This window comes from Cydia amplana, chromosome Z, assembly GCF_948474715.1.
Source record: "Cydia amplana chromosome Z, ilCydAmpl1.1, whole genome shotgun sequence".
Lineage (NCBI taxonomy): Eukaryota > Metazoa > Arthropoda > Insecta > Lepidoptera > Tortricidae > Cydia > Cydia amplana.
In genome coordinates, this window is record NC_086096.1 from 5,971,095 (window position 1) to 5,997,027 (window position 25,933).

Genomic DNA, 25,933 nt, shown 5'->3' on the forward strand with positions numbered 1-25,933 from the left:
GCCCTATACGAGAGAGGATCCCTCGGCCACACACGCAGCAGGTGTATGCTCCCCCAGGTGGGCGGGGGTTGGAAACCTGCTCGTGGCGCCTCATGCGTTTTTCTTTTAATAAGGAAAACCAGGCATCGTCGTGCTTGGATTGATCAACATGAATAGCACTTCGCCACATGGGTCGGTCTTCGGCCAGTTTCTGCCATTGGTTGCATGAGATGTTAAAAGCAACCATGTCACGTTTCGCGCAATCTTTAAAGCGCAGCATTGGCCCGACCGGTCTTTTTGCGTCCGCAACCTCTCCTAGCAAGATTTGGCGTGGCAAACGAGTCCGTCCCATTCGATACACATGCCCAAGCCACCTCAATCGTCTCTTCTTCAGTGTGGCTGTGATACTAGGGAGCTGTGCCTCGCTTAGAACAAACTCATTTGTCACGCGATCCCTCCATGTGATGCCAAGTATGCTCCGCAGACAGCGCATATGAAAGGTGTTCAGCCGGCGTTCTTGTTTTGCGTAAGTCGTCCAGGATTCCGCTCCATACAGAAGTGTGCTCAGGACACATGCTTGGTAAATAAGCATTTTAGTTTTTACCGTGAGATGTTTGTTGTCCCAAGCCCTTGCACGGAGCCTCCCGAACATAGTGGCTGCTCTGCCGATGCGGGAGTCGATCTCTGCGTCAAGCGAGAGATTGCTCGACACAAGCGAACCAAGGTAGCAAAACTTGCTGACCACCTCGAGAGGTGCGCCGTTAAGCATGATCGTTGGCTGTTCTGAACATCCTTGCGCTAGTATGGTGGTTTTCCGTACATAAGTTCCGAAAAACTCATTGTTACGAGCCAGGGTTCGAACCCGCGACCTCCGGATTGCAAGTCGCACGCTCTTACCGCTAGGCCACCAGCGCTTCTCTCTACTATCTACTATCTCTAATTTATGTAATTGTTATTATATCTGTAAAAGTAACCCTGTCTTTCTGTTACCTCTTCACACTTAAAACGCTGAAATGATATACTTTATGAAAGATGAAATTTGGTATGGAGATAGTTTCAGACCCGGGAAACTTATTTAGGATAGTTTTAATCTATCATAATCATCATTCCACACAGATGAAGTTGCGGGCAGAAGCTATTAGTAATATAAAAATGCGATGTAACTCTGTGCGTCCGACGTTTTAGGTCATTGGGGGAAGGAGAAAGGTAGGATATTTTTTTAAACGGAATATATTCTACGCAGAGGCGCGGCAGAAACTATATAGTTGAAGTTAATAACAAATAGGAAATTATACCAAAATGGACGGACTCCCGTTGAAAGCGAGATTGCAATTCAGGACGCAATTATAACTGGGTAAAGCAGACATCCTTTGAGAAATATGAAATAAAATAAAAATAAAACAGAAATCAAAACTAGACCACATAAAAATAAATAAAATATAACCATAGATCTTTGTATGCGGTATGCGGGTCAATTTCAAAATAATTTTGAACATGCAGAAGTGGCAGTAGAAAAAGTAGTAAAAACAAAGTTCGAGCAATCAAAAGCATCTGGACCGCCGCAGATTATAAAATGTTACGGGACAGGGTTGCAAATGAGGTCCAGCACGCTTCAAGAAAAATGTTTATGCGCAAAGCCAAAACTAATTATAACATTTATAACGTATTTCAGACCGTGAAAATTAAGAGCGGCCCGGAACAGGAAATGACTAGGCGAAAGGGCCACGGTAAATTTATAAGCGTAAAAACTGGGAAATACAGATTAATACGTGCACTTTGGAATCGTGATTACAAATGGCCCATTTAATTTAATTATTAACAATTCTAAACCAAGTTATACTTGTAGCTTTTTCAATTTTACCATACGTAAAATTGGTGAAAGTGATTAACAATTGATTTAAGCGCGACATTGATACTCGTGAATGTGAGTGTAAAACTTGGACGCATAACAGAGTGGGTAAGCGTTAGCGTTTAGTACGGCTGAAATTAGTAATTATTGGGCATTGCAAAATATATTACCGGTATGGCGTATACCTACTGTGTGACGTGAGCTTAACAAACTGCAGGTTGTTGACAAACACTTACGAGGGGTGTTCAAAATATTCTCGGTATGAGAATGAAAACAAACAAGTACGAAAAGTTTGATATTTTTATTTTTCAATATACTCCCCCCCTATGTTCATACACTTAAAAGATCGATCAATTATTTTTTTTAATCCCTCGTAAAAATATTTTTTATCTTTCGTGTAAAAATGCTCCTCCACTGCCGCCTTCAATGCTTCATCGTCAGAAAATTTATTTCCACGCAGATCCTTTTTAAGATTGGGGAGCAAAAAGAAGTCGCTGGGGGCTAAGTCCGGACTATACGGTGGGTGAGTAACAGTTTTAAACCCACATTCAACAATAGCTGCCTTGGCAATATGAGCAGTATGGACGGGGGCGTTGTCATGCAGAAGCAGAATACCTTTGGTTAACTTTCCTCGCCTCTTTTCTTTAATTACATCCTTTAATTGACGTAGAATGTTAGCGTAGTACTGTCCTGTGATATTTACACCTTTTTCTTTATAATCGATTAGTAATACTCCTTCACAATCCCAAAATATCGTGGCCATGACCTTGCCAGCTGAAGGGATGACCTTGAACTTCTTGGGATGAGCTGAACCCTTAATGTGCCACTGCATGGACTCTTGTTTACTCTCTGGGTCATAATGATGAACCCAGGTTTCATCTCCAGTAACTATTCTTTGCAGCACCTCATCAGGATTTTCACCGCACAGGTCAATAAAATCGGAACAACAAGCTACACGCATGTCTTTTTGAAGCCGAGTCAGCATTCGCGGAACCCATCTTGCACTTACTGTTGACATATTAAGATGGTCATGTATAATATCATGTACGGTACCAATAGAGAGATTGGTTACTTGTGCTATAGATTTTACCTTCACTCGACCATCTTCCAATATAAGTTTTTCCACTTTATCAATATTTTCTTGTGAAGTAGCTACTACAGGCCGGCCAGGTCTAGGGTCATCTTCAATACTCTCCCTTCCGCGTTTAAACTCGCTTGACCACTTTTGAATGGTAGATAAAGAAGGAGCAGACTCACGGTAAACACAATCCATTTCCTCTTTTATGGTTTTTTGATTTTTACCCTGTTTTGTCAAGAATTTTATCACGCATCGATGTTCTAATTTAGTTAACATTGTCAATTCGCACATGATGTTCATGTTTGTTCAGCAATTGCAGAAAAACAAAAGACTATCTCGGTTCGAATTATACTTTTTTTTAATGTCAATGAATAAACCTTAGCGGCCAGTAACGAAAGAAATTTTAGAAGAGGTCGTAAGATATCAATACCGAGAATATTTTGAACGCCCCTCGTAGGTATCTTATGTTTTCACGCCGCCTGTGTTTAATTTGGTGACGTTTGTGTTAAAGTAAGCGTTAATACAAATACATTATAATGTTAGTGTTTTCTACGACAGTAGCAAAAACTTAGAAAACACTAAACTAAAAGGTTATTTTTTAAAGACGTGGCGAGTCACACAGCTGGCGAGGCGGGAATGCTGTTCGAAATATGTCGACGGTGGAAATATCTAGAATATAGCCGATTTCGTAACAAAGTACCTAACAAATTTTACCGAAGGCACTTTCCAAAACGAAGCGAAACCAGTTCCAAATTTCGATTTCCAGAAATCAAAAGCAAACGGAGTTTCTAATTTGCGTTTAGCGTGACTCGCATTGAGCGAGGGGGCGGGGTGGAAAAAGCCGGTAAATTCGATACGTTGTACAGAAAGAAGCTCCACTTTAAATCAGAGAAGGAATATCAGAATTCTGTATTCTTTTCATATCATTTTAAGACTGATCTATTCAGAATTCAACCCCATTTCACACAAGAATTTATCGCATTGAAAAATCTGCCGGCGATCAGTAGGTATAAAACTAATAAACACTATATCACCGTAGAAAGAAAGATGTTTCCTTCTTTACGCAAACCCTTTAAGGATGACAGAACTCACTTGGCAAAGAGATGAATGGTCTCATTTGTAACCCAGTCACTTACGGTATATCATAGTTGAGACCGGAGTCCAAATAAAGCGTTTACCAATTCGATATATTTCTGTTTTGTTGCCACATTAATCATTATACTTTGTAAGAGTGTTAAGTATATCGTATTTATAATATTATAATCTATTTTACAGTAGATATGGTGCTACTTTACCGCCCTAGTGCGGTAATTGGTAATATGTACTGTAAAACGTTGTACAATTCACGTGCGAAAAGGTAATTCGCAACTCGTGTCGATTTAAAACACTCCCTTCAATTTATCGCCACTCGTTGAGAATTTTCTACTTTTTACACGACTGCCCAAAAAAAAGAGTGTATTTACACTTGTATCGTCGTAATGTACTATTCATTTATTACTTATCTGTTTTAGAACTCTTTGAGAAAAGAAAAATATACTTTCTGCCCGGACTCATTTGGTGAGCTTGAAATATTGAAATGTCAATGGGCTTACCGCGGGCTGACTTGCCCTCCCTTTTACTTTAATAACAGACAAGACATCCTCCAGACTGAGCATAGTAGCGCTACCCCCTCTGCCACAAATATACGGTAGTTTTACTCCATTTTCGAGTCAATGTGTCTTTGTGTGACGTCCGTGGCTTTGAACGGACCAATCACGGCACGGAACTCGCTCACCTTGTCCCCCGCAGCCCAGTTTTTTTGGCAGCACCGGTTTCATGAAATAATTGCTCTAAACTCGGTCTAGGAGATTCCTAGTCTATGACTTTAATAAAGAATCGAACATCGTAAGCTTAGCATATATCGCTGTGTTGAGGTTTTTCAGAATGCTGGATAAATTTACCCATTTCAGTTAGAATACGGTTGTTTGTAGCATTATTACCTGTTTGGATAGCTATTAAAACACGGTCTACGAGTAAATACGGATCTATTTTGTGGGGACGTACCAACCAGTATACCACCAATATTAATTTTAGTGTTAATTCAAAATTCAAATTCTGTTAATGTGGGTAACATTAACAGTAACCATAATTAGTGATTAGTAACATTCCAGTGTACTTAAGCTAAACTCAGTAATTAAGTACAAGTCACGAATAGTTATTTCTCAATAGGTACCTATTTAAAGAATTTGTCGCTATTGCCGAGTTGTCGTCACGTGAGTGTTACCGTTATTCTTGAAATAGTTTATCTTTTTTTTTTTGTGGTTTTCGTTAGCGTTTGCATTAACAAATGCCACGGGTAGCCTAGATAAACTAGCTTGCCTTACATACTTTTCCTGAAAGTGACATAATTAATTACTAGTTAGGTACTATACTAGTATTGAGTATCGAAAGTGCTGTATAAAAAACGCGGGAAACTACATTTTTTTTTCTCTACGTTTTTGAATCACACTATTTAATTATAGGTACATATTAAAAACACTTCAATAAAACTAACCAAAGACTGGATAAAACTTCAATATCGGGTCATAATGAACGCATTGGAACGCAATAAGTCGTCAGGCTACGGACTACCGGAGATACCGGCGGTATTGTGCTCGGGCTGCCCATTCATTGCAGCTGCAGCTCTATTGGAAATAGCTTTATGCATATCTCTTTATGAACCATTTTCCATCAAACACAGTTATAACTGTTTTATATTTTTAATCATTTATTTTCCAGGCGACCCTAACGAATTAACGAATATTTTCGTGCATCGAGTAAATGAATTAATTTACATTTATTTGCTTTTCCAAATGAAACATTTTTTGAACCATTTTTATCTTATTTACATAAAATTTTACACTCTTCCAGGGGTTAGAAATATGAAGACGTCACATTGCTATAACTAAATAATATTCGAACCTACCTATAAATAGGTATATGATCCGTGTTTGGAAAAATGTCTGAACACTTTTTGTTTTATTTCCATGTCTGAAACATGTGCGTTAAACCGAAGGTAAACAATAGCTGATCAGACCTTTTCGACGACCAGTACGGATATGATGGTCGTTCTTGTCTACGTGACAGCGTGATAAAACGGTGTCCGTCACTTTCTTTCCCACGGTGTTAAACAGTGACAGTTATTTTATCACGTGGATAAAGATGGATAAAGCTATCCATAATAGGCTGGCAGCTTAGTTCTCTAATTTCAATATGTTAATGTAGCATCGACCTTGAAGGCAAAAAGTTAGGCTGTCTGGCTACCTACCCTCAGTTTAGCTAAACTGTGGATTACTTGTGTTGCGCGCTACTTAGGAAACTCGTATTATATTTAATCCCGCTACGGGATGGCCGACAAAGCTCCCCAAGTTTTTAGATTTGTCATTCTTCAAGGGTGTTGTACAGAAAGAAAAATATAAGTACATAATATGATATTTTGTAATAAAGTACCCATCACCTGGTTTATCGTGCATCTGTGTTTTGATTTTTTGGTAGTATTTTTTTCTACATTTATTTACAGTTTACGTTATTCTAAATTAGTAGAGATGCCACGAATATTCGGCAACTATTCGGTATTCGGCCTATACGGCCACTTTGCCGATTATTCGGTATTCGGCCGAATGTTGTCTACTATTCGGCCGAATACCGAATATCTGTTGCACCTACTTAAAAAGAAAAATTGTACAATAAAAATAACCAAAAACTATGTAGACGGTACATATATTTAGAATGAGTTCTTGGAAAGTTGTTAAATACGAAGACCATTTTTTGAGCATTCCTTGGTTAAGAAACATTTTATTTTTATCGTGAGTCTGATTTGTTTAACTCTATTCATTAATTCTGTCCAACAAAAATATATCTTAGCTAACGTCATCTAACGTTGATCTTTGTTGGCGATCAGTTTTCATAATAATTGTGACTCAAAATGTTCGCTTTTCATGCCGAATATTCGGTCGCCGAATATTCGGTATTCGGCCGAGAGAGAAGCCGAATATTCGGTATTCGGTATTCGGCCAAAACCACTATTCGGGGCATCTCTATAAATTAGTGATTCTAATGAAAATAAAATGATATAGTGGTAGGTACCGTACCTGTAATGTAGACGGTGTATCGTTATCTGGCGGCTAGACGTGTTAAAGAGGCGTCTGGCTCGTTACGGCGCTTCCTTTATGGGATTGTTAAGCTCGGAACTGGCCTGGATTGTATTGTTCATGACATTACTATTGAGAGCGTGGGCTCGTTGCCGTTCTAGTTACTAATAAAGCATATACTTGTGTAAAAGCAACTTACTAAATTGTTTAATTTTAGCCACCTAGTCAAATTATAATGTAAAGTGTGATATTCGTTTAGTCATAGTCATACATCTCGGGAATTTATATGCGTAGGTATATGTCATGAGTCACAAAGATGGTTAATTAAAGCCACAAAAATTAAACTCGCTCTATACGCTAGCCGACGGCAGGATTAACAGGGAACCCGAACATAAGTTTCAAACCCTCTTGGCATTCAACAACTTTTAGTTTTAAGGAATTAGTGTTAAGTTTCTCATAGCATTTAGTTTTCTTTCTTTATACTTATTATAGTATTTATTTTCATTTCGTGCTTTTATTAAAGAACCTTCGCTTCGACCCGTAACAAATGGCGTGTAATAAAGGTGATGACGAGGGCCACTCACTACAGAAAAGATATAGCCGTCGCCATCGTAGACCTCTGCTTTTCTGTTTGACACGGTAATGAGAGGTTTACGGGCGTCATTTCTACTCAGATAACTAGGCTACCTATAAATAAGCAGCCCCACTACAGTCTAGTCGAAGAAAGTATCAAAGTTTGTGTTAAAGTACCTACTCCGCTATTCGGAACTGCCTAGACGACACGTACGAGGGGCGTTCAAAATATTCTCGGTATTGATATCTTACAACCTCTTCTAAAATTTCTTTCTTTACTGGCCGCTAAGGTTTATTCATTGACATTAAAAAAAAGTATAATTCGAACCGAGATGTTCTTTTGTTTTTCTGCAATTGCTGAACAAACATGAACATCATGTGGGAATTGACAATGTTAACTAAATTAGAACATCGATGCGTGATAAAATTCTTGACAAAACAGGGTAAAAATCAAAAAACCATAAAAGAGGAAATGGATTGTGTTTACCGTGAGTCTGCTCCTTCTTTATCTACCATTCAAAAGTGGTCAAGCGAGTTTAAACGTGGAAGGGAGAGTGTTGAAGACGACCCTAGACCTGGCCGGCCTGTAGTAGCTACTTCACAAGAAAATATTGATAAAGTGGAAAAACTTATATTGGAAGATGGTCGAGTGAAGGTAAAATCTATAGCACAAGTAACCAATCTCTCTATTGGTACCGTACATGATATTATCCATGACCATCTTAATATGTCAAAAGTAAGTGCAAGATGGGTTCCGCGAATGCTGACTCGGCTTCAAAAAGACATGCGTGTAGCTTGTTGTTCCGATTTTATTGACCTGTGCGGTGAAAATCCTGATGAGGTGCTGCAAAGAATAGTTACTGGAGATGAAACCTGGGTTCATCATTATGACCCAGAGAGTAAACAAGAGTCCATGCAGTGGCACATTAAGGGTTCAGCTCATCCCAAGAACTTCAAGGTCATCCCTTCAGCTGGCAAGGTCATGGCCACGATATTTTGGGATTGTGAAGGAGTATTACTGATCGATTATAAAGAAAAAGGTGTAAATATCACAGGACAGTACTACGCTAACATTCTACGTCAATTAAAGGATGCAATCAAAGAAAAGAGGCGAGGAAAGTTAACCAAAGGTGTTATGCTTCTGCATGACAACGCCCCCGTCCATACTGCTCATATTGCCAAGGCAGCTATTGTTGAATGTGGGTTTGAAACTGTTACTCACCCACCGTATAGTCCGGACTTAGCCCCCAGCGACTTCTTTTTGTTCCCCAATCTTAAAAAGGATCTGCGTGGAAATAAATTTTCCGATGATGAAGCATTGAAGGCGGCAGTGGAGGAGCATTTTTACACCAAGGATAAAAAATATTTTTATGCAGGATTAAAAAAAATAATTGATCGATCTTTTAAGTGTATGAACATAGGGGGGGAGTATATTGAAAAATAAAAATATCAAACTTTTCGTACTTGTTTGTTTTCATTCTCATACCGAGAATATTTTGAACACCCCTCGTATGAACTTTTTTGAACTAGTTACAACTGCTACGACAAGCATAAGTTCTGCGCCAAGGAATAATTCAGGGATTCAAATGAATATAAGTAAGTAATATGTGTTTTTTTAAATACGGATGTGAGAGTCAGGTTCAAAATACTAACAGACTATAGGGTTATGTATAGTTTGCCGTTAAAAGTATTATAACCATCAAATATATCTGCAGTACCAACCCCATAGACATGCACTTTACAATGCTTTACATATTTTTATTTAAATAATACTTTAAGTTTCTATCATACAGAAAAAGGCCATCTGTTTTGAAATTGTATACGAGCAGAACGATGTGGCCCATCCCATGCCCAGTCAGTCATAATGAGGATCCAAATCGCAGTTATCCTATTCGGGTGCCAAGTCTGTAGACCATCGAAAATTTGTTTCCTTAGGAAACTGGTTAAAGCACACTTAATGCTAGTAAAGACCCTTTTACGTGGCAATTACACATTAAACACTTTAATGTTCTCTCTTAACGCCGCGCCAGGATCGCGTTAAGCGTTTAGTGTTCTAGCAATCATTTGTTTGCTATAAAATGCTACGCTGTATTTATGTTGATTTTGATAAAGTTAGTTACTTAATGAATGCTAATAGAGCAAAAAATTTAAATCTCGCACTTGTAAAACTATGTACCAGTAATGTGTATCGTGTAATGTTCCAATACCTCGCTATTGTACTCAATGAATAAACGTTAATAAAATGAAATGAAAAACTTGATTTTCAGGCAACTATTGGCCCATAGATAACCTTAAAACTAGCATACATATTATTATAAAATATATTTTGAGACTAAAATAATTAATTAATGTGTCAAAAACGATTTTTAACAGTAGCCGGATGATGTATAGTGTTTTTTATAAAGAGTTTTTATTTTACATATTGAAAACGACATAAAAAAATGCCTATACAACATGCAATGGAATGGAAATGGTGTTTACGTTACGAGAGTAACGTTATTTCATCAGGTTTCCGTTAGAAATGCATTTCTGACACATTTTGTTCATTCATAAGGAAATTCCCTGGATAAATGACTCAATAAATTATCATTATACGGTATCTTTGTTATGGCTCTCGCAAATAGACTCTTTTTAATTGATTGACCGCGCTCAATTAAGATTGTGACAGATTTATCCGATACCTCATCGAGCGCGCCGTATTTCGGGAACGAGTACTCATTTGTTACCCACTGTCATTGACGTTTTAATTAATATTCTACATATTTGCCACTGGAATGTTTGCCTTAAATAGGTCAAACATGCCTTAAACTAACAAAAACAAAAAACTTCTTGTTTAAGTTAGGAACAATAACTTTGACCGTGGTACGTATTTTATCTACTTTATTTTAAATAGGTTCAGAAATATCGTTGCATGTGACCGTGATCTTACGAGATATGTACCTACCTAGTTATTATATTTGTAAACCTTGTTTAATATTAACAAAAAAGCATTAGTGTAATATAAGTACACGCAGTTTAATCCAAATCTAATAGATTACAATACTTTGAATCTTATTATAGTACATAAAATAATATGAGTGTGTTGGGACATGCAGATGTGAGAACATAAATGAAACGCCGCACATTCCGCGTTGTAGAGATACGAATCGCGGAGTGAATGTTTATTAGACTCTCGACTGAACTGAGTCTCGAGGAAGGGATCTGATTGATCTAATTGTTCTGTGCTATATACAAAACTAAAAACAGCCGACGCTTAAAATGACAAATTGAATTCAATCTATCTGTGAAGTTACTTTTAATTTAATTTTGACCATTACGCTCAACGTTTTTACGAATTCCAAGTACTGAGGGCCTACCGCGAACCATGTTCGACGTGTTGCCGTCGCACTTATAAATTCAAACGTAAGTGTAACATAGACAACTCGTCGATCGTGGTTCGCGGTATGCCCTCTGGTAGGTACTAGTATACCTATTTACTATCAGTTTTGCTAAGAAAAACTTGTCGACTATTGATGGACGATAATGAAGATTAATGATACTCGATTAAGGGCTCATTTAAATAGACGGCGCGCGAACTCGTATACGATTTTAGTTACATTGCGGACCATTGACGTTACATCAATTCAGCCGACCGATCAAATGACGCAATGTAATGAAAATCACATGCGAGTTCTCGCACCGTCTAAATGAGCCCTAACGCTATAGTTAAAAAATGATACAAATTATTATAATAATTTCTGAGGAATGCAGTGAGGTTGACACTTGTGCGACACTCTTCGATTCATATCTGCCTGACGGTTTCGCTCAGGATGCCAGCCCTTTACGGGCTGTCATCAGAATCAGCCAGGAACCAATCCATTAACACAGCTGTTCGGTCATTCAAATAGTCACTGTATCGTAGCCAAACACACCCAAACATAGACTAGGTATTATTAAAATACTTGACATTCCATCAAACGCATCCGTCATAAGAGACGGTCTGCGGCATATTTAAAACGTAAATCGATTCCACATTAGCGTTGTTAACCAGTTGTTACAGTCAGACCGAGAAAAGTCTGCAGCGATTTTGATAGCCCACGCAGTGCAAGTGTCATTTTAAACATCAAACTTCTATGAATTTATGACGTGTAAATAACACTTGCACTGCGTGGGCTATCAAAATCGCTGCAGACTTTTCTTGGTCCAACTCTAACACATAGCGAAATAATCTACTCCTACTTTTGTTTGTGTATGTTTCATCTTCATTTATCTATTACGTGACATGACAGAATGGGGTCTGAAGTCATCTGTGAAATGACGGAGATTCCCGGTAGGGGCCCAGCATGATACGCCTATTACTGGGATGGTTTAGATAGCTTTCATTATACGAATTACTGTGTGAGGAGAATATATAAAGTATGTTTTGTCCTGTACAATGAAGGGACCGCTTTGTTTCCTATTATAAGTGAAAGTAGATTTTCTGTTTGGTGATCCGCTGGTCATATCAGATATTTTATTGGTTAATTAAACAATAGATTTTTTGGAAATGTGGCTTATTTATAACGACATGTTTTTATCAAAAATACTGCTGCATTGTCACCGAAAGTTATTTAGGTAAGGTCAATGTGGCTAATTCCGTCATAGAGACTATTCCGTCTACTAGCGTTTTTCTCGAACAACGAACAACGGAAAAAACTTCTTCGGCAAAGTAGCGATTGCTTTTAGTTTCAGCAATCAAAAGCAGATGGTTTTTTTCCTATGATTGAAAATCAAAAAAATATACGCTCGTGGTATTGCACGTGTGGCTATTGCCACATGATTTGAGCTTTGCGAGATAGGAAACCGGCTTATGGAAATAAGATCGTAAGTTGTCAAGTTTAACTTGTAAGACAGAAACTAAATAAAGGCCTGTAAAATACTTGCGCCAGCGATCTCTTGTCAAGTCATCATAACCTTTCTTTGTTATCTCGTAGGTAGGGAACATTTTTCCAGTCTTTCAGAAATGGGGCCAGAAACCTAGATCGAGACGGAAATGAGCACTGTTCGCTCCGGGAAACCGGCGCATTGCAGCCGGCATTGTTTGCGAAAAGAAAATATTTGACGCTGAATAATAGGTCGTTAATTGAAGTACCTAAATAATGTTTCAAATTAGACAAAGAAGTAAAATTGTTAACGTTTTACCGCAGAGTGAAAGTAGGCAAAGTGTAAATAATCGCAAAATAATCGGGTTTAACCAATAATAATAAGGTTTTTATGTAACACATTGTATCAACTCTATTGTTTTCTAATGTTCAGAATGGATCAATCAGCCCAACAGTTTGGCACGCGGGATTGAACGGATTGATAATACAATTCTTTCTGCTGATGAACGAATGTCATTATGGATCGCATTGTTTATGCTACCTCCGCTACATAACGGCGTTGTCGAACCGTAATTCTCAATACATGCCTAGGAATTGAAGGTATTTTAATATAGTAGGTATATATTTCCATGTTTTAAGGCATGCAGGGTTTCTAAATAGGTAAGTTTTCAGCTGACGCTACAAAAAGTTAATGTAATATTTACATACTCAGTTTGTATTCTTGTTTTTTTAATGAAATATAAACAAAGCATTAGGTCATGTCAGTACCTTTCAAAATGGTACCTACTAACATTCTATCACTACACCTTGAATAGATAAAAAATCTACCGTGTTAGGTAAATTTATGTAAGCTGAGTATTTATTCATCGTTTATCCGAAAAAGAATTTTGGTTACCGAAAATGGGTAAAAGAATTGATGTTATATAAGCTTACAGTGAGCTGATTACTTAACAATCGGCCATTCTGAAGCTTTCTAAAGGAATTCGGTGTCGTTTCAAATTATAATAGCTAGAGTCGGACTTTTGAGAAAGTCAATTATTTTACATAAGCACCTGAAACCTATCATAATTGAAAAATACACAAAATAAAACAGATTGTCGGCAATATATAAACGTAAGAAAACTACACTATGAATTAACTTGTTAGATAGTTATTGTTAAAAAATATCACATAATTGTAGCTAGCCTGGCTATATCGCATATAACAGAGGCAACGGTATCTGGCTAATGTTCGTCAGCTCTTCGGTATAGTAATACGAAAGACATCTTAGCTCCTGAAAATGAGACCGAATCTCGGACACTTCCCGTTCGCTTAGTGCGCGGGTCGAATCCCTAATGACTAAAGATATATTTCTATAATAGTCATTACAGTGACATTTATGTAAATTTTGCACGTAAACTACTTCTTACGTACACACTTGAAGAATGTTTTGGATTCATATGTATAATAAGTCGGAAGTGGAATATATTTATTAAAGAGACTTAAAGTTCCTAAGAGATATAAAGTTAACTTAACGTCGTATTGGTCTGGATGAAACATCAAGTGAATAGTCACGTAGTAGGCAAGCATCTCTTAAAGGCGCTGAGCTAGATTTATAAGCTTTTATTGCACAATATTCTATTTCAGTTTTGATAACAATTTAACATAACCCAACACGTTAATAGGACCTTAGTGTAAGGCCTGAGTGGACGCTCGGAGCGGAGCGTTGGGCGGGGCGTGCAGCGTGGCGTCGGGCTCACAAGTGATTTGAGCAGCGTGCACTAAGGCCGCTCCTATACGTTTGCATTTGTTTAACACATTAACTGCCAGCGACTCGCTAGGGGAGTTCACTGTTCGTAGGCGCTTTTCGCTACATACGGTTTTTCCCGTGTTATCGGCTACGCTCGTAGCGCGTAGCTCGCGCTGGCACTGAAAGTGTTAACATGCCCGCCACACGCCCCGCCCCGCTGCACGCCCAACTCGAGCGTCCACTCAGGCCTTACACTTAGACAAAAGCAATAGCTGCCGTTGGACGTGGCGATCCTGGGATTAAACCCAGGGTGATATAATAATTATGCGCGCGGGATAGAGATTGGAACAATGTACTATTCTAGCGTTCTAAGGACGTATCTTTATTTGTGCGACGAGCAAAAACTTGTTGCCGAGGCGTAGATTTTTGTCATGTACCTATCTAAATCAGGCTGGTGGTAAAGTAAATATACGGTGGTTTTCTAGTAAAAGTATCTTAGTTATGGGACTAAGTAGTTTAAAATATCCCCAAACTGATTTTATTTAAAATATATATATGTCGGTCCCGCTAGGTAAAAACGTAATTTATTTAATATAAATTTCAAGTTTAATCAAATAATCACATTATACCACTCTCCAGAAGCGCAAGCACGTCACGTGTCCTCGTAAAACACCTTGCACCGTATTTTACAAACGTGTTACTCCGTAATAAACTTGCTATATATATTCCAGAAAGAGGATTAGACCTTAATTAAATTATCAGGCAGTGGCAGTAACACGTGAAACATAAAAGTCGCTCAAACCCCTTACGAACGCTTCGCTTGGATCTGAACAAACGATGTTTTTTAATGTACTTATTTGAATTACATATGGGAAAACGGCCAGCAGTCAAGAATGCTGAAGAGGCAGGGTCGACGCGACATCTATTTGTTTATAATTTGCTATAATGTTTAAAAAGGCCCAAGCAAACTGTAAAAAGAACTTGAAATATTACCTTCTAATGGGGTTGGCCGGTCGAAGTATTTAGCAGATGGCGCCATTATAGCTTGCCCTGTCAATCCCTAGAAATGTGTCAAATGATTGTTTTTATAATGGCCTGGATGCCAGCCCTTTAAGCCAAATCTCGTAGAAAAAGGGGCAAGCTATGATGGCGTCATCTATGCAAACCTTTGACAGTCGCGCGCGGGTAGCCTCACGTCACTGACGGTCGCTCGTCATAAAAATCACAAAAATCTAAGCCAAAATGCCTCCAAGTGATAGTGACAGTTTAAAAATCCTTCTGACGAGTGCTCTTAAGCCAATAGAGAATAAAGTTAGTGATTTATTTACCAAATTAGACGAAATAATGCTAGAACTAAACCAAATAAAATCCGTTATATCTGTGCAAAAAGTGAACGGCAAAACTAAAGTGGTGGACGAGTGTAATAACAAAAGCGCCCCGTCTACGCCAATCGGAGGCGTCTCGAGCAACGCATCAACACCTAATAGCCATCCCGCTCCTGCAAATGCGCCTGCGCGCACCCAACGGACCACTGCAATGCGCGCGAAAGAGAAGCTTGCTGCAACCTCGAAAACTAAGCAATCGCTAAAACCACCGAAACACGGCACATCGCAAAATTCACAAATTAAAAACAAAACCGCCGCCGCCGCGACAAATTTACCGACATCTTCTTTAACGACTGCAAACGACTGCACAAAAACTTCAACAAACGATGTGATAACGCAAATCCAACAACAACAAACAAATAGTGATGGACCTGAAACAAATAACGATCACTGTGATGGAAGTGAGAATGATATGAGTCTGTCCGACAAAAATGACTGGGAAACTGTCCAAAGGCGTCACCATCGGCGCCGTAGCAATAAAACTAGTCATATCATAAAGGGTTCCGCCACCAACACGACCCTACACGGAATCGAAGCCTTCAAATTTCTCCACGGCTGCTACTTCGAAAATGATACAACACCAGAAAAATTAATACATCACCTAAAATCCATCTGCGATGAATACGAATATAGCGTTGAACAAATAACTTCTAAGCACGCGTCGTACAAATCATTCAAAATAGGTATTCCCGCACCAGTGTTTGACAAGTTCCGTGAATCATCTGTATGGCCACTAAACACCAGAATATCCAAATGGCAGCCCTTTCTCCGACCCAGGGCAGACAAGGCCCCCAGGGAACAAAGTGCCTGACAAGACAACAAATCTTCAAACCACGCAAATAAGTGTGATGCACCAAAACGTAAACCGTCTCCAGCACAAAACCTACAGACTTGAGTGCGAACTCCAGTTACGCAATCTAGCTGTAGACGTACTATGCCTGACTGAGCACTGGCTAGAGGACAACCAGATATCATCGATAAACATCCATAACTACAGTCTACGTGCCCAGTACTGCAGGAAATCGCGTCAAGGAGGCGGTGCCTGCATCTACGCCAAATCAGACCAGCCAGCCTATTATGGATAGCTTTATCCATCTTTATCCACGTGATAAAATAACTGTCACTGTTTAACACCGTGGGAAAGAAAGTGACGGACACCGTTTTATCACGCTGTCACGTAGACAAGAACGACCATCATATCCGTACTGGTAACAATGGAGAGGAAGGAAATTTCTGAGCTATCCGTAGAAATGAACTTTGAAGTATGTGCCATCGAGTGCATCGGTGCAGATCTAATTGTAGTGTGCATATACAGACCCCCAAACGGTGATGTACAGCTTAATTTATCTAAAATATCTGAATTATTGAGTATGCATGTAATTCAAAATTATAATGTATTGCTAATTGGTGACATAAATATCGATTTAATGACGAAATGTAATCTTAAAAATAATCTTAATGATACCATTACACAATTTGGATTTAGACAATTAATAAAAATACCTACCAGAATAAATAACCAGTCTAGCACATGTATCGATCACGCATTTACAAATATAATGACATCAAATATCTTGAATGTTTTTTGTGATGAACTTAACTTATCTGACCACTTGAGTATTAACGTAACTCTAAAAATAATAAAACAGGGAGTATCTAACAATCATATTTTGAAGAGAAACTTTACGAATACTACCATATCTAACTTTGTACAAAATCTTGAGCTATACAACTGGAATCACATTTATGATAAATGTATATGTCCTGGCAAAAAAATTGAACTAGTAATGAATGTATTAAAACACTACTTTGATATATGTTTCCCGCTTAGGAAAACGTTGTTAAAAATAACACATGTGTTTGGGTTACCGACACGATTCGACAATTACGTTATAGTATCCGTAAACTCAAACAAAAAATATCACGTGATCCCCATGACACCGAGTCACGCTCGAGCTTATCAATAAATGAAACACTATATTGGACTACTTTAAGAGACTCACGTAGCAACTACCTAAATGAACAAATTTCAAATGCAGGTGCCGATATGTGTCGCAGAATATGGCGTGTGATAGCATCTGAGACGTGCAAAAACCGTAATAATAAAAACAGTGCGATAAACGTTTTTATCTCAAAGTCAGCTGGTGAGTGCGTAGACTCGCGGGCCGCCAACGCTGCGCGCCGGCTGAACCGGTATTATATACACACGAACACAAACAACGTTAAACCGTGCGCTCGCACTGCACTCGAATATTTAGATAAGTACTTGTCCTCACCGATACCGACATTTAATTTTGAACCCTACTCCCTAAGTGACATTATTATAGCGTTAAAAAAGGTCAAAAGGAAAACATCAAAAGACATAAACGACATGTCCACTCGTCTGCTCGACTATCTACCACCAGTAGTTATATCGATCCTCCTTGCCCTATTTAATGAATGTGTACAAAACGGTATATACCCTGACGCTTTGAAATTAATAAAAATCCAACCTATTTACAAGGGTAAAGGGGAGATGGAACAGGAAAAAAGCTACCGGCCAATATCCTTAATACCTGTCATCTCTAAAGTATTCGAGAGTCTTATGTGTTCCTCGCTAATGAATTACTTTAGTAGTAACAATTTATTAAACAAACAGCAGTACGCCTACCAGCCCGGGCGATCAATAGCTGACGCAGCGCGCGACGTCAAGTCGCGCGTGCTGACGCACCTCGAGGGCGGGCGACAGGTCGCAGCGATATTCTGCGACTTGTCGCGCGCCTTCGAGATGATCGACCACTCCCTGCTCCTGGAAAAACTTTCGCGTTACGGCGTAAATGGATCTTTCTTACGCACTATAGGTTCGTTTTTAAAAAGAAGAAAGCAGAGTACGCATCTCTTAACGTCAAAGAGTAACCTGGAGCTGATAGGCGATTCTGCTGTCCCCCAAGGTTCGTCAATGGGTAATTGCCTGTTTTTAGTTCTAGTTAACGATGTCTCGACCGCCTGTTCGGAAATTGAATTCGTGACATTTGCGGATGACACGTGCCTACTAGTGAGCGCCGATAACTTTGAAATTTTGAAATCAAAGGTAAATAAGTCAATGTACCAGATATCCCAGTGGTTTACCGCGAATGGTATGATGTTAAACATAGAAAAAACCAACATAATGCATTTTCAACTTAGGCACCACAATAATAATCAATTTGACATCATGCTAAACAATACCAGGGTACCTCAAATTGACAGGGCAAAATATTTAGGCTTCACTATCGATTCCGGACTAACATGGTCCCCTCACATCGACCTCTTATGTGAAAAGTTATCGTCAGCATGCTATGCGCTCTCGAGACTTGCTCCGAGTTTGTCATTCAAAAATGTTAAAAAGGCATACTATGGATATTTCCATGCCTTACTAATCCAAGGTGTCGATTTGTGGGCCACCGCGGCCGATCGCGACAGGGCTTTTAGGATGCAGAAACGAGCTGTTAGAATTATAATGAGAAAGGCATACGACTGTCCCGCTAAGGATCTTTTTAGGGAGTCGAAGATTATCACCCTGCCTGGCGCATACATACTTAACGCCTGCAAATATGTGAGAGCAAACCTGAACACATACACCACTCATTCCAGTACCCGTCGAAGTAATGTTCTGGTCGTGCCGCGTTGCAGATTCGCAAAAACTCGAGGGTCGCTCGGTGTCACGGGTGCAAGATTATATAACTCACTACCTATGGAGATTAAATTAGTACAAAGCGATGTTGTTTTTGCAAATCGCCTAAAAACATTATTAACAAGCCTCGCTTGCTATACCATTGACGAATTTGTCGAGGTGTGTAGTGACCCAAATATTCAAATTTAAGTTACGAACCTTATTGTCAAACCTGCTTAGAAAATAATGCAATGCATGCAGAAGTAATTTAGTACCTATCTACGTGTTAAATACTTATCTACCTAAGATCTAGTGTATAAATTGTTTATGTACCTTATCTGACATGTAAAACATTATGTTTTATGAATAAATAATCAATCAATCAAAGTTGCCAACCCCCATTCGACTTCAATAAAGTACTCACTCTTCTGGCAAGCTCTGCGCGCCCTCCTCCTGCCCTGGCGCGTTGATGTGGTACACGCAGAAGTTCTCGAGCAAGGCGCGCATGTCCACGAAGTTGAAGAACGGCTGGAAGCAGATGTCTGCAACAAGAAAACTGGCTGTAAGACATGTTCTACAAATTGCTCATTGTGCTGTTAGAGCAGGATCACGCTAAGAGCTAGCCCCACCTGAGTCCCATTTGTGAAAAGAGTGTAACTTTTTCGACAGCGAATGTATGAGAATTGTAAGGGGGAAATTCAAGAGGCTGGTGGTGGAAACGGCACCACTTTTCAGCCCGACCAACATCAAGTTCCTTGAAGCCTGGGAGCACCGCTACAAGGATCAGTCAAACTACGGTCTAACAATTATGCATACGACACAGTTCTAGAGAACCTGGTCTATGTCAAACTAGCGAAGCCGTCGGACTTCGGTATAGTTCCACACTTTAAGGGGCCCACTGATTAACATTCCGCCGGACGGTATCGGCCTGTCAGTTAGAACAAAATTTTGACAGTTCCGAACAACTGACAGACCGATACCCGTCCGGCAGACTGTTAATCAGTGGGCCCCTTTAGTAAGTTGTCGCAGTAACTCGCAGTCGCATTCCTTAATCCTTATTATGCCTCGACAGGTTGAATGTACAGATGTAATGCTTAATTGTTTTCCATCGTATTTTCTCGGAAACCTTAGTATTTGTCATGCTACTTCAGACAACGTCAGTACTTTTTGTACAGAGACTGACTGAAATAGCAAGACACGTTCGTACGTTTCCGTGAAAATACGATATGTATGATTTTATTACTTACCTTATATGTACCTTAATGTATTTTGCGAAACATAGAGATTTGATTTAGAAGAAAAAGCTTGCCAATCCTTAAGCTAATTACATATTTTATGCTGGATATTTGAAACGTTATTTTATAATAAAGTTGAGCAGTTATCAGAGTAGAACAATAACGCGTGGCTTGGCAGTAGCTTAGACCTATTAGGGCATAATTATAGCTTACAACTCCCTATTGCAGCTGCAGGGCATATAAATCAGCATTAATTAGTGCATGGCCATCATAACCGCAACTCTGCCGCTGTAAGGCTTAGTACACCGCAAGTACCAGCTTGTGGTGGTTTTGATCCTTTGCGTGTTTGATCGCTGGTGCTGTAACGCGCTAAAGTTTACCTAGGTACTTTGAAATTATTTTGCATTTATACGATTAAACAGGTTATGGTGCATGAGTATGTAGTGTGGTGTGACTGGTTTTTTTTTTACCCTATACTTTATAAATTAAACTTATGAAAAACAGCTTTGTAATATTTAAAAAAATGACCGAACCCTTCAGTGACCTACGCCGGATCCGTTTATTTCAGTTTATAATTTTTATACCTATGTATTGTGTGTGACTTACTTAAAACAACACAAATAAAAAAAAAGTTGTATATGAATCACTTAGTTCATACTCTTAATGGGTGATATGCACAGTAAGAACTCCAATAATTCCAAAACCTAAGAATTGATCATATATTACTTTATTTATAATTATATAAAAGTGTGTACGGGAATATACTTAGAGCGAATGACACAGAATTGCGAGTAGACTCTAGTTAGATGTAAAATCCGCAGTCATCGAATACTTGCACACGAAAAAAAAACTGCATTAAAACTAGTATCTAGGTACCTACATAAAATAAAGTTCGAGTATAATTTATTAATCGCCTTTGAGAACTTGGCCTTGGAGCTTATTTGCAGTTGAAACTTGTACAACTTGTAGTAGTCCTATGCAAAGCGAGTTACTTTCTCGGAACAGAAGTCTTTCTGCAGATAAAGTTAACCAAGAGACGTTCAGCTCAACTGTACGCTGAGCTGGTCTCTTGGTCTTCACAATATTGTTAAATTAATATGACAAGTTTTTACATAGGAACATAACTTTCATTGTAAATTCAGCCGACTGCAATATCACATTAATGTCACATTGCCTACCTAAGTTTAACTATATATATGTCACCGTAAAATTGTAAACACTGCACTCGTCAGATTATAATCTCGCTAGTTACATTATAAACTGACGGTAGGGAGATTATAATCTAACCTAACCTAACCTACGTTAGATTATAAACTAACGGGTTCACAATCTTACGGTGACATACTTATACACAGTATACACACACACTCATACTCTCCAACGTACTTATTACACAAAAATAAACCACCTACAACACATTTGGTACTCGTATAAAAGTGGAAATTCAGGTGAAACGAACGAAACAAACGCGAAACGACATGTCACAGGGTTCTGCACTAATGACACTAACAGACGACTTTACGTACGTATCTGAAAAGATATAAGTGCAATTTATGCAAACAGTAACATTCGCGAATATGTTAATCAGTCAAATTGCTTATTTGTACTTTTGTAGGTACCGTACCGGTTTCTCTGACAGGAGCTTACTAACAATGATTTATGTCATTCATTTAGTTAATTTCACTAACGTTGGCTTTAATAAATCGGCCTATAAGTTCATAAGCGCTAATTATAGTAATTAGGCACGAGGCAAGTAATGCCATTTCCATTCCGTTGCGCCGCCCGCTTCCGTGGCTGGAGGCGAAGGCGCGAATCGGGTTTCCGTCACCAGCACAAATTATGGCTTTTCTGTTAAAAACAATATTCTGCCCCCACCCATAACATTATGAAAACTGAGATTTTGACCTGGATTTTCTTAATAACGGACCATCCGTCAAACATAATTTGTACTGGTAGTTCAGGGTTTAACCGGCTAACCCCGAGATAGTGGCTAACCCTGGATGGCGCAAGTGGCCCTTAATCATCCACTTGTATACCAAAAACATTATAATATTAAACTTAACCCCTGGAGCGCCCCGGAATTACCGTAGTATGGAACTCCTATACTAGTTACTAGCACACGTGTCTTGTTAGGGCGCTCCACGGGTTAATATTATCTTGCATATAAGTAACTAGCCACTTACGAGCAAGTATTTTCACAAAGCACAATACAGAATACACATTATCATTACAATGAGGTCGTTATCTGTTGTCGCTGTAAGAAATCTAGGGCGCTACCTCTGTTGCACGTGAATGGCTCTTTTCATCAGTCCCATGCTCACAGATAGGACAGACGGGACAGATCTTGAATACCTTTTATGTGCGACCTAGCTTGCAAGGTGCGAACTGAGTCTATGGCTTATTCAAGAACGTGCCATTTTTATTTTAAGACTAGCTTCTGCCCGCGAGTTCGTCTGCGTAGACGCCTCTTATGCGGGCCTCAAACTATCTACCGATTGAGTGGTTTAAGCGCGAAGAGGTAACTGACAAACAGGGTTACTTTCACATTTATAATAGTAGGTAGTAGCGATGATACCTAGCCGACGATCGATTTAGCTTTGTTATATGTTCCTGTTGTGGTTAGTCATGAATGAGATCTAAGTATTTAATTATTTATTTATTTATTGATCTATACATAGACGGATGATGTCTAACTTTGACTAACTTCGTCAGTGCAGAGATATCCCCAAAATATTTACTTGGAAAATGCTTGCTCGGTCTAAAACAATTAAAATTTTATTACATGTTTAAAAACATCAAAAATAACTTTGTCGCCTGGTGTTATTAAATGGGTTCTCTGAAGCATTTTGTAATTTGATTTAATATATTTAGCCAGCTTTAAATAAAGAGCACCTGAATGATAAAAATTGCGCGGAACGTTGACTGAATTCTTTAATGCTTCGGAAATCCATTTCGCTATACAGATGAAGCAATTTGTCTTTACGAAAATAATGTGTATTAGTAATGTTTACACAAATTACAAGTAGTAAAATAATATAAAGGGATACTAAATTAAAGCGGCTTAAAAATATTATTATCTACTTTTTACACCGTAATTAAGCGGTCTAACCACTCTACGTGCGCGCGCGCTTTTCATCACAAGGAATTACGATATTTAATATTATTCGAAAACATTTTGATACTTGTAGAATATGAAACCTTCTCAAAGCCTGTGACTCGGATGACTGAACTAGTGAACCTATTGTATTCAATTTATTGCACCTAGTGCATTAAAGTTCCTGTAGCATTACATTGTCAAACATGTCATCCCAAAGTGATAGCTTGTCGCTTAGCTGTATCTGTTATACCACAAAATGATGATCATGTTAGGTTTTTTTTTAATGTAATAGTCAGCAAACTAGCAGACGAGCCGCCTGATGGGAATTGGTCATCATCGCCCATGGACATAAGCAACATCACAGGAGCCACTTAAGCGTTGCTGACCCTTGAGAACCCTAAATACCCGCTTCTTGAAGAATCCCATAAGTTTCATCCGTCAGACATATCGGTGAAGGTCGACCGGACGACCGCGTGTATGCCGGATCTTAGGGCCACCCCACATCTAGCGTCTTTCGAGCGTCGGCGTCTACAACTCCATGGCCGTGCTCGACGCAACGTCGACGCAACTGCGCAGCGACGTCATTTTCCATAGCGCTGAGTGGCGCTGACCAGACGCCGACGCTCGAAAGACACTAGATGTGGGGTGGCCCTTAGACTATTTCTAACAATACATTTTTGCACATTTACTATTTCGCTAGCCGTATGTTATGCACACCCACGGCGTAGCCCTTGAGACACTCGGCGTAGCACTCGTAGCACTCCGGCTAACCAAGCGCGAGTGAGTGACATTCTACGGGTACAGTCGTAACACGAAGAAATTCCTTATACATTTTAGTTCTGCTATTATTATTGTTTTGCTTGTCTATTGTTTGGATACAAATCTATACGTGTTAAACATATTATTTGGATGGATCTTGGACCTGGACCTGGCTGAAACTCAATTTAATTGATTTCCACGTTATATCTAAACTCCCCAGCCAACAGGTCGGTTAACAACAAAATCGGTATTAGGATATTGATCAAAATTTAAGTTCAGTTATTTTTTTAATTACTGAATAAGTTCGGCTTATTATTTTTAGTGTAAATAGATGTAACTTAAGTTTATTAGTTTATTTGTATCATCAACTGACTAAGAACTACTTTGATGCATGTAAAACAGACACATAAATAAATTACGGTTTTTATGGGTCCTACGAAAATCGGCAAAACCTTTCGTGTCAAAGTACCTACTTCTAAATCAGCCTAAACACGATGTTGTTTCACCTGAACGCCGCGATTTACGAGGGCCCGGAGCTCGTTCCATGGCGAATCACAAGACCTAAAATAAAAACCCGCGGATATATTAAATCCCTTAGTGTAAGGCCTGAGTGGACGCGCTCGAGTTGGGCGTGCAGCGGGGCGGGGCGTGCGGCGTGCATGTTAAACAAATGCAAACGTATAGGAGCGGCCTTAGTGCACGCTGCTCAAATCCCTTGGGAGCTGGACGCCACGCTGCACGCCCCGCCGAACGCTCCGCTTCGAGCGTCCACTCAGGCCTTACACTTAAAGGCGCATTTCCACCCGGGACACATTAAACTGGCGACGCGATGAGTAGCGCGCTCGAGTCTCGTCTTGTCGGTGCGGCTGATCTCGTATAAAAAGAGCAATGTAAAAATACAACAAGAAAGTTTTGACTGAGACCGCTCTGCTATTGCGATACTGCCGTGGTGTTAGACGAGAGGATGTAACGGGGGTTCTAATTTACGTGCGGCCTTTTATAAAACCTACTTTGAGAGGCACGATATTATTATGTCTGATATTATTTTAATATCTCTTATTTACGTATGCGAGCTTTATATGAAGTCCGCTGTACCTTTTGAACGTATCTACTTGAGTTAATCTAAACCTCAGCTATATTTTGTGCTTTTAAAGGTTGAATTGCCCCTATAGAAACGAATTAATCACCAATTCACCAAATTAGATCTGGTTTAGATTGCATGACTAAAATAAAATACAAAAACAATAGAAACCGCTTGGTTCGGTCGCGGTTAAATTTCTTACCTCTGCGAACTTTATCAAGTATATTGAAAAATCTGTATAATAATCTCTGTTTCTAAATATTATCAACTTTTTAGTGGTGTCATCAGCTTAGATCTCTATAGGATATCTCATTTAATATCTAACTTTGTGGTTTAACTACTTGTAACTTTAGATTAGATTAGTTCAAAAGTGATTGCTCCACGCTGGAAATAGTTAAAGCAATAGCTGGAGTCAGTTTGGATAACTTTAAATGCCAATACAACTGGCCTAGAATTGGACAATTATTGTCTAAATAATCTTCTACACGTGACTGACGACGAAGTGAAAATATTGTTACGTTTCAGGTGTAACGTACGACATTCTCGGTTGTCCTTATCGATTTCTCATCATACATAATATATATATT

General features: G+C 39.0%; 1 protein-coding gene across 3 annotated transcripts in view; it reads right to left on the reverse strand.

Annotated features, from left to right (window-relative positions):
• Nucleotides 1-25,933, reverse strand: part of LOC134660906 (protein NDRG3-like) — a 115,410-nt gene that overhangs the window by 39,242 nt on the left and 50,235 nt on the right. For all 3 annotated transcript variants that reach the window (XM_063516780.1, XM_063516778.1, XM_063516779.1), the window contains one exon: nucleotides 19,599-19,716. In XM_063516780.1, the coding sequence (XP_063372850.1) occupies nucleotides 19,599-19,716 (118 nt within the window). The remainder of the gene's footprint in view (nucleotides 1-19,598; nucleotides 19,717-25,933) is intronic.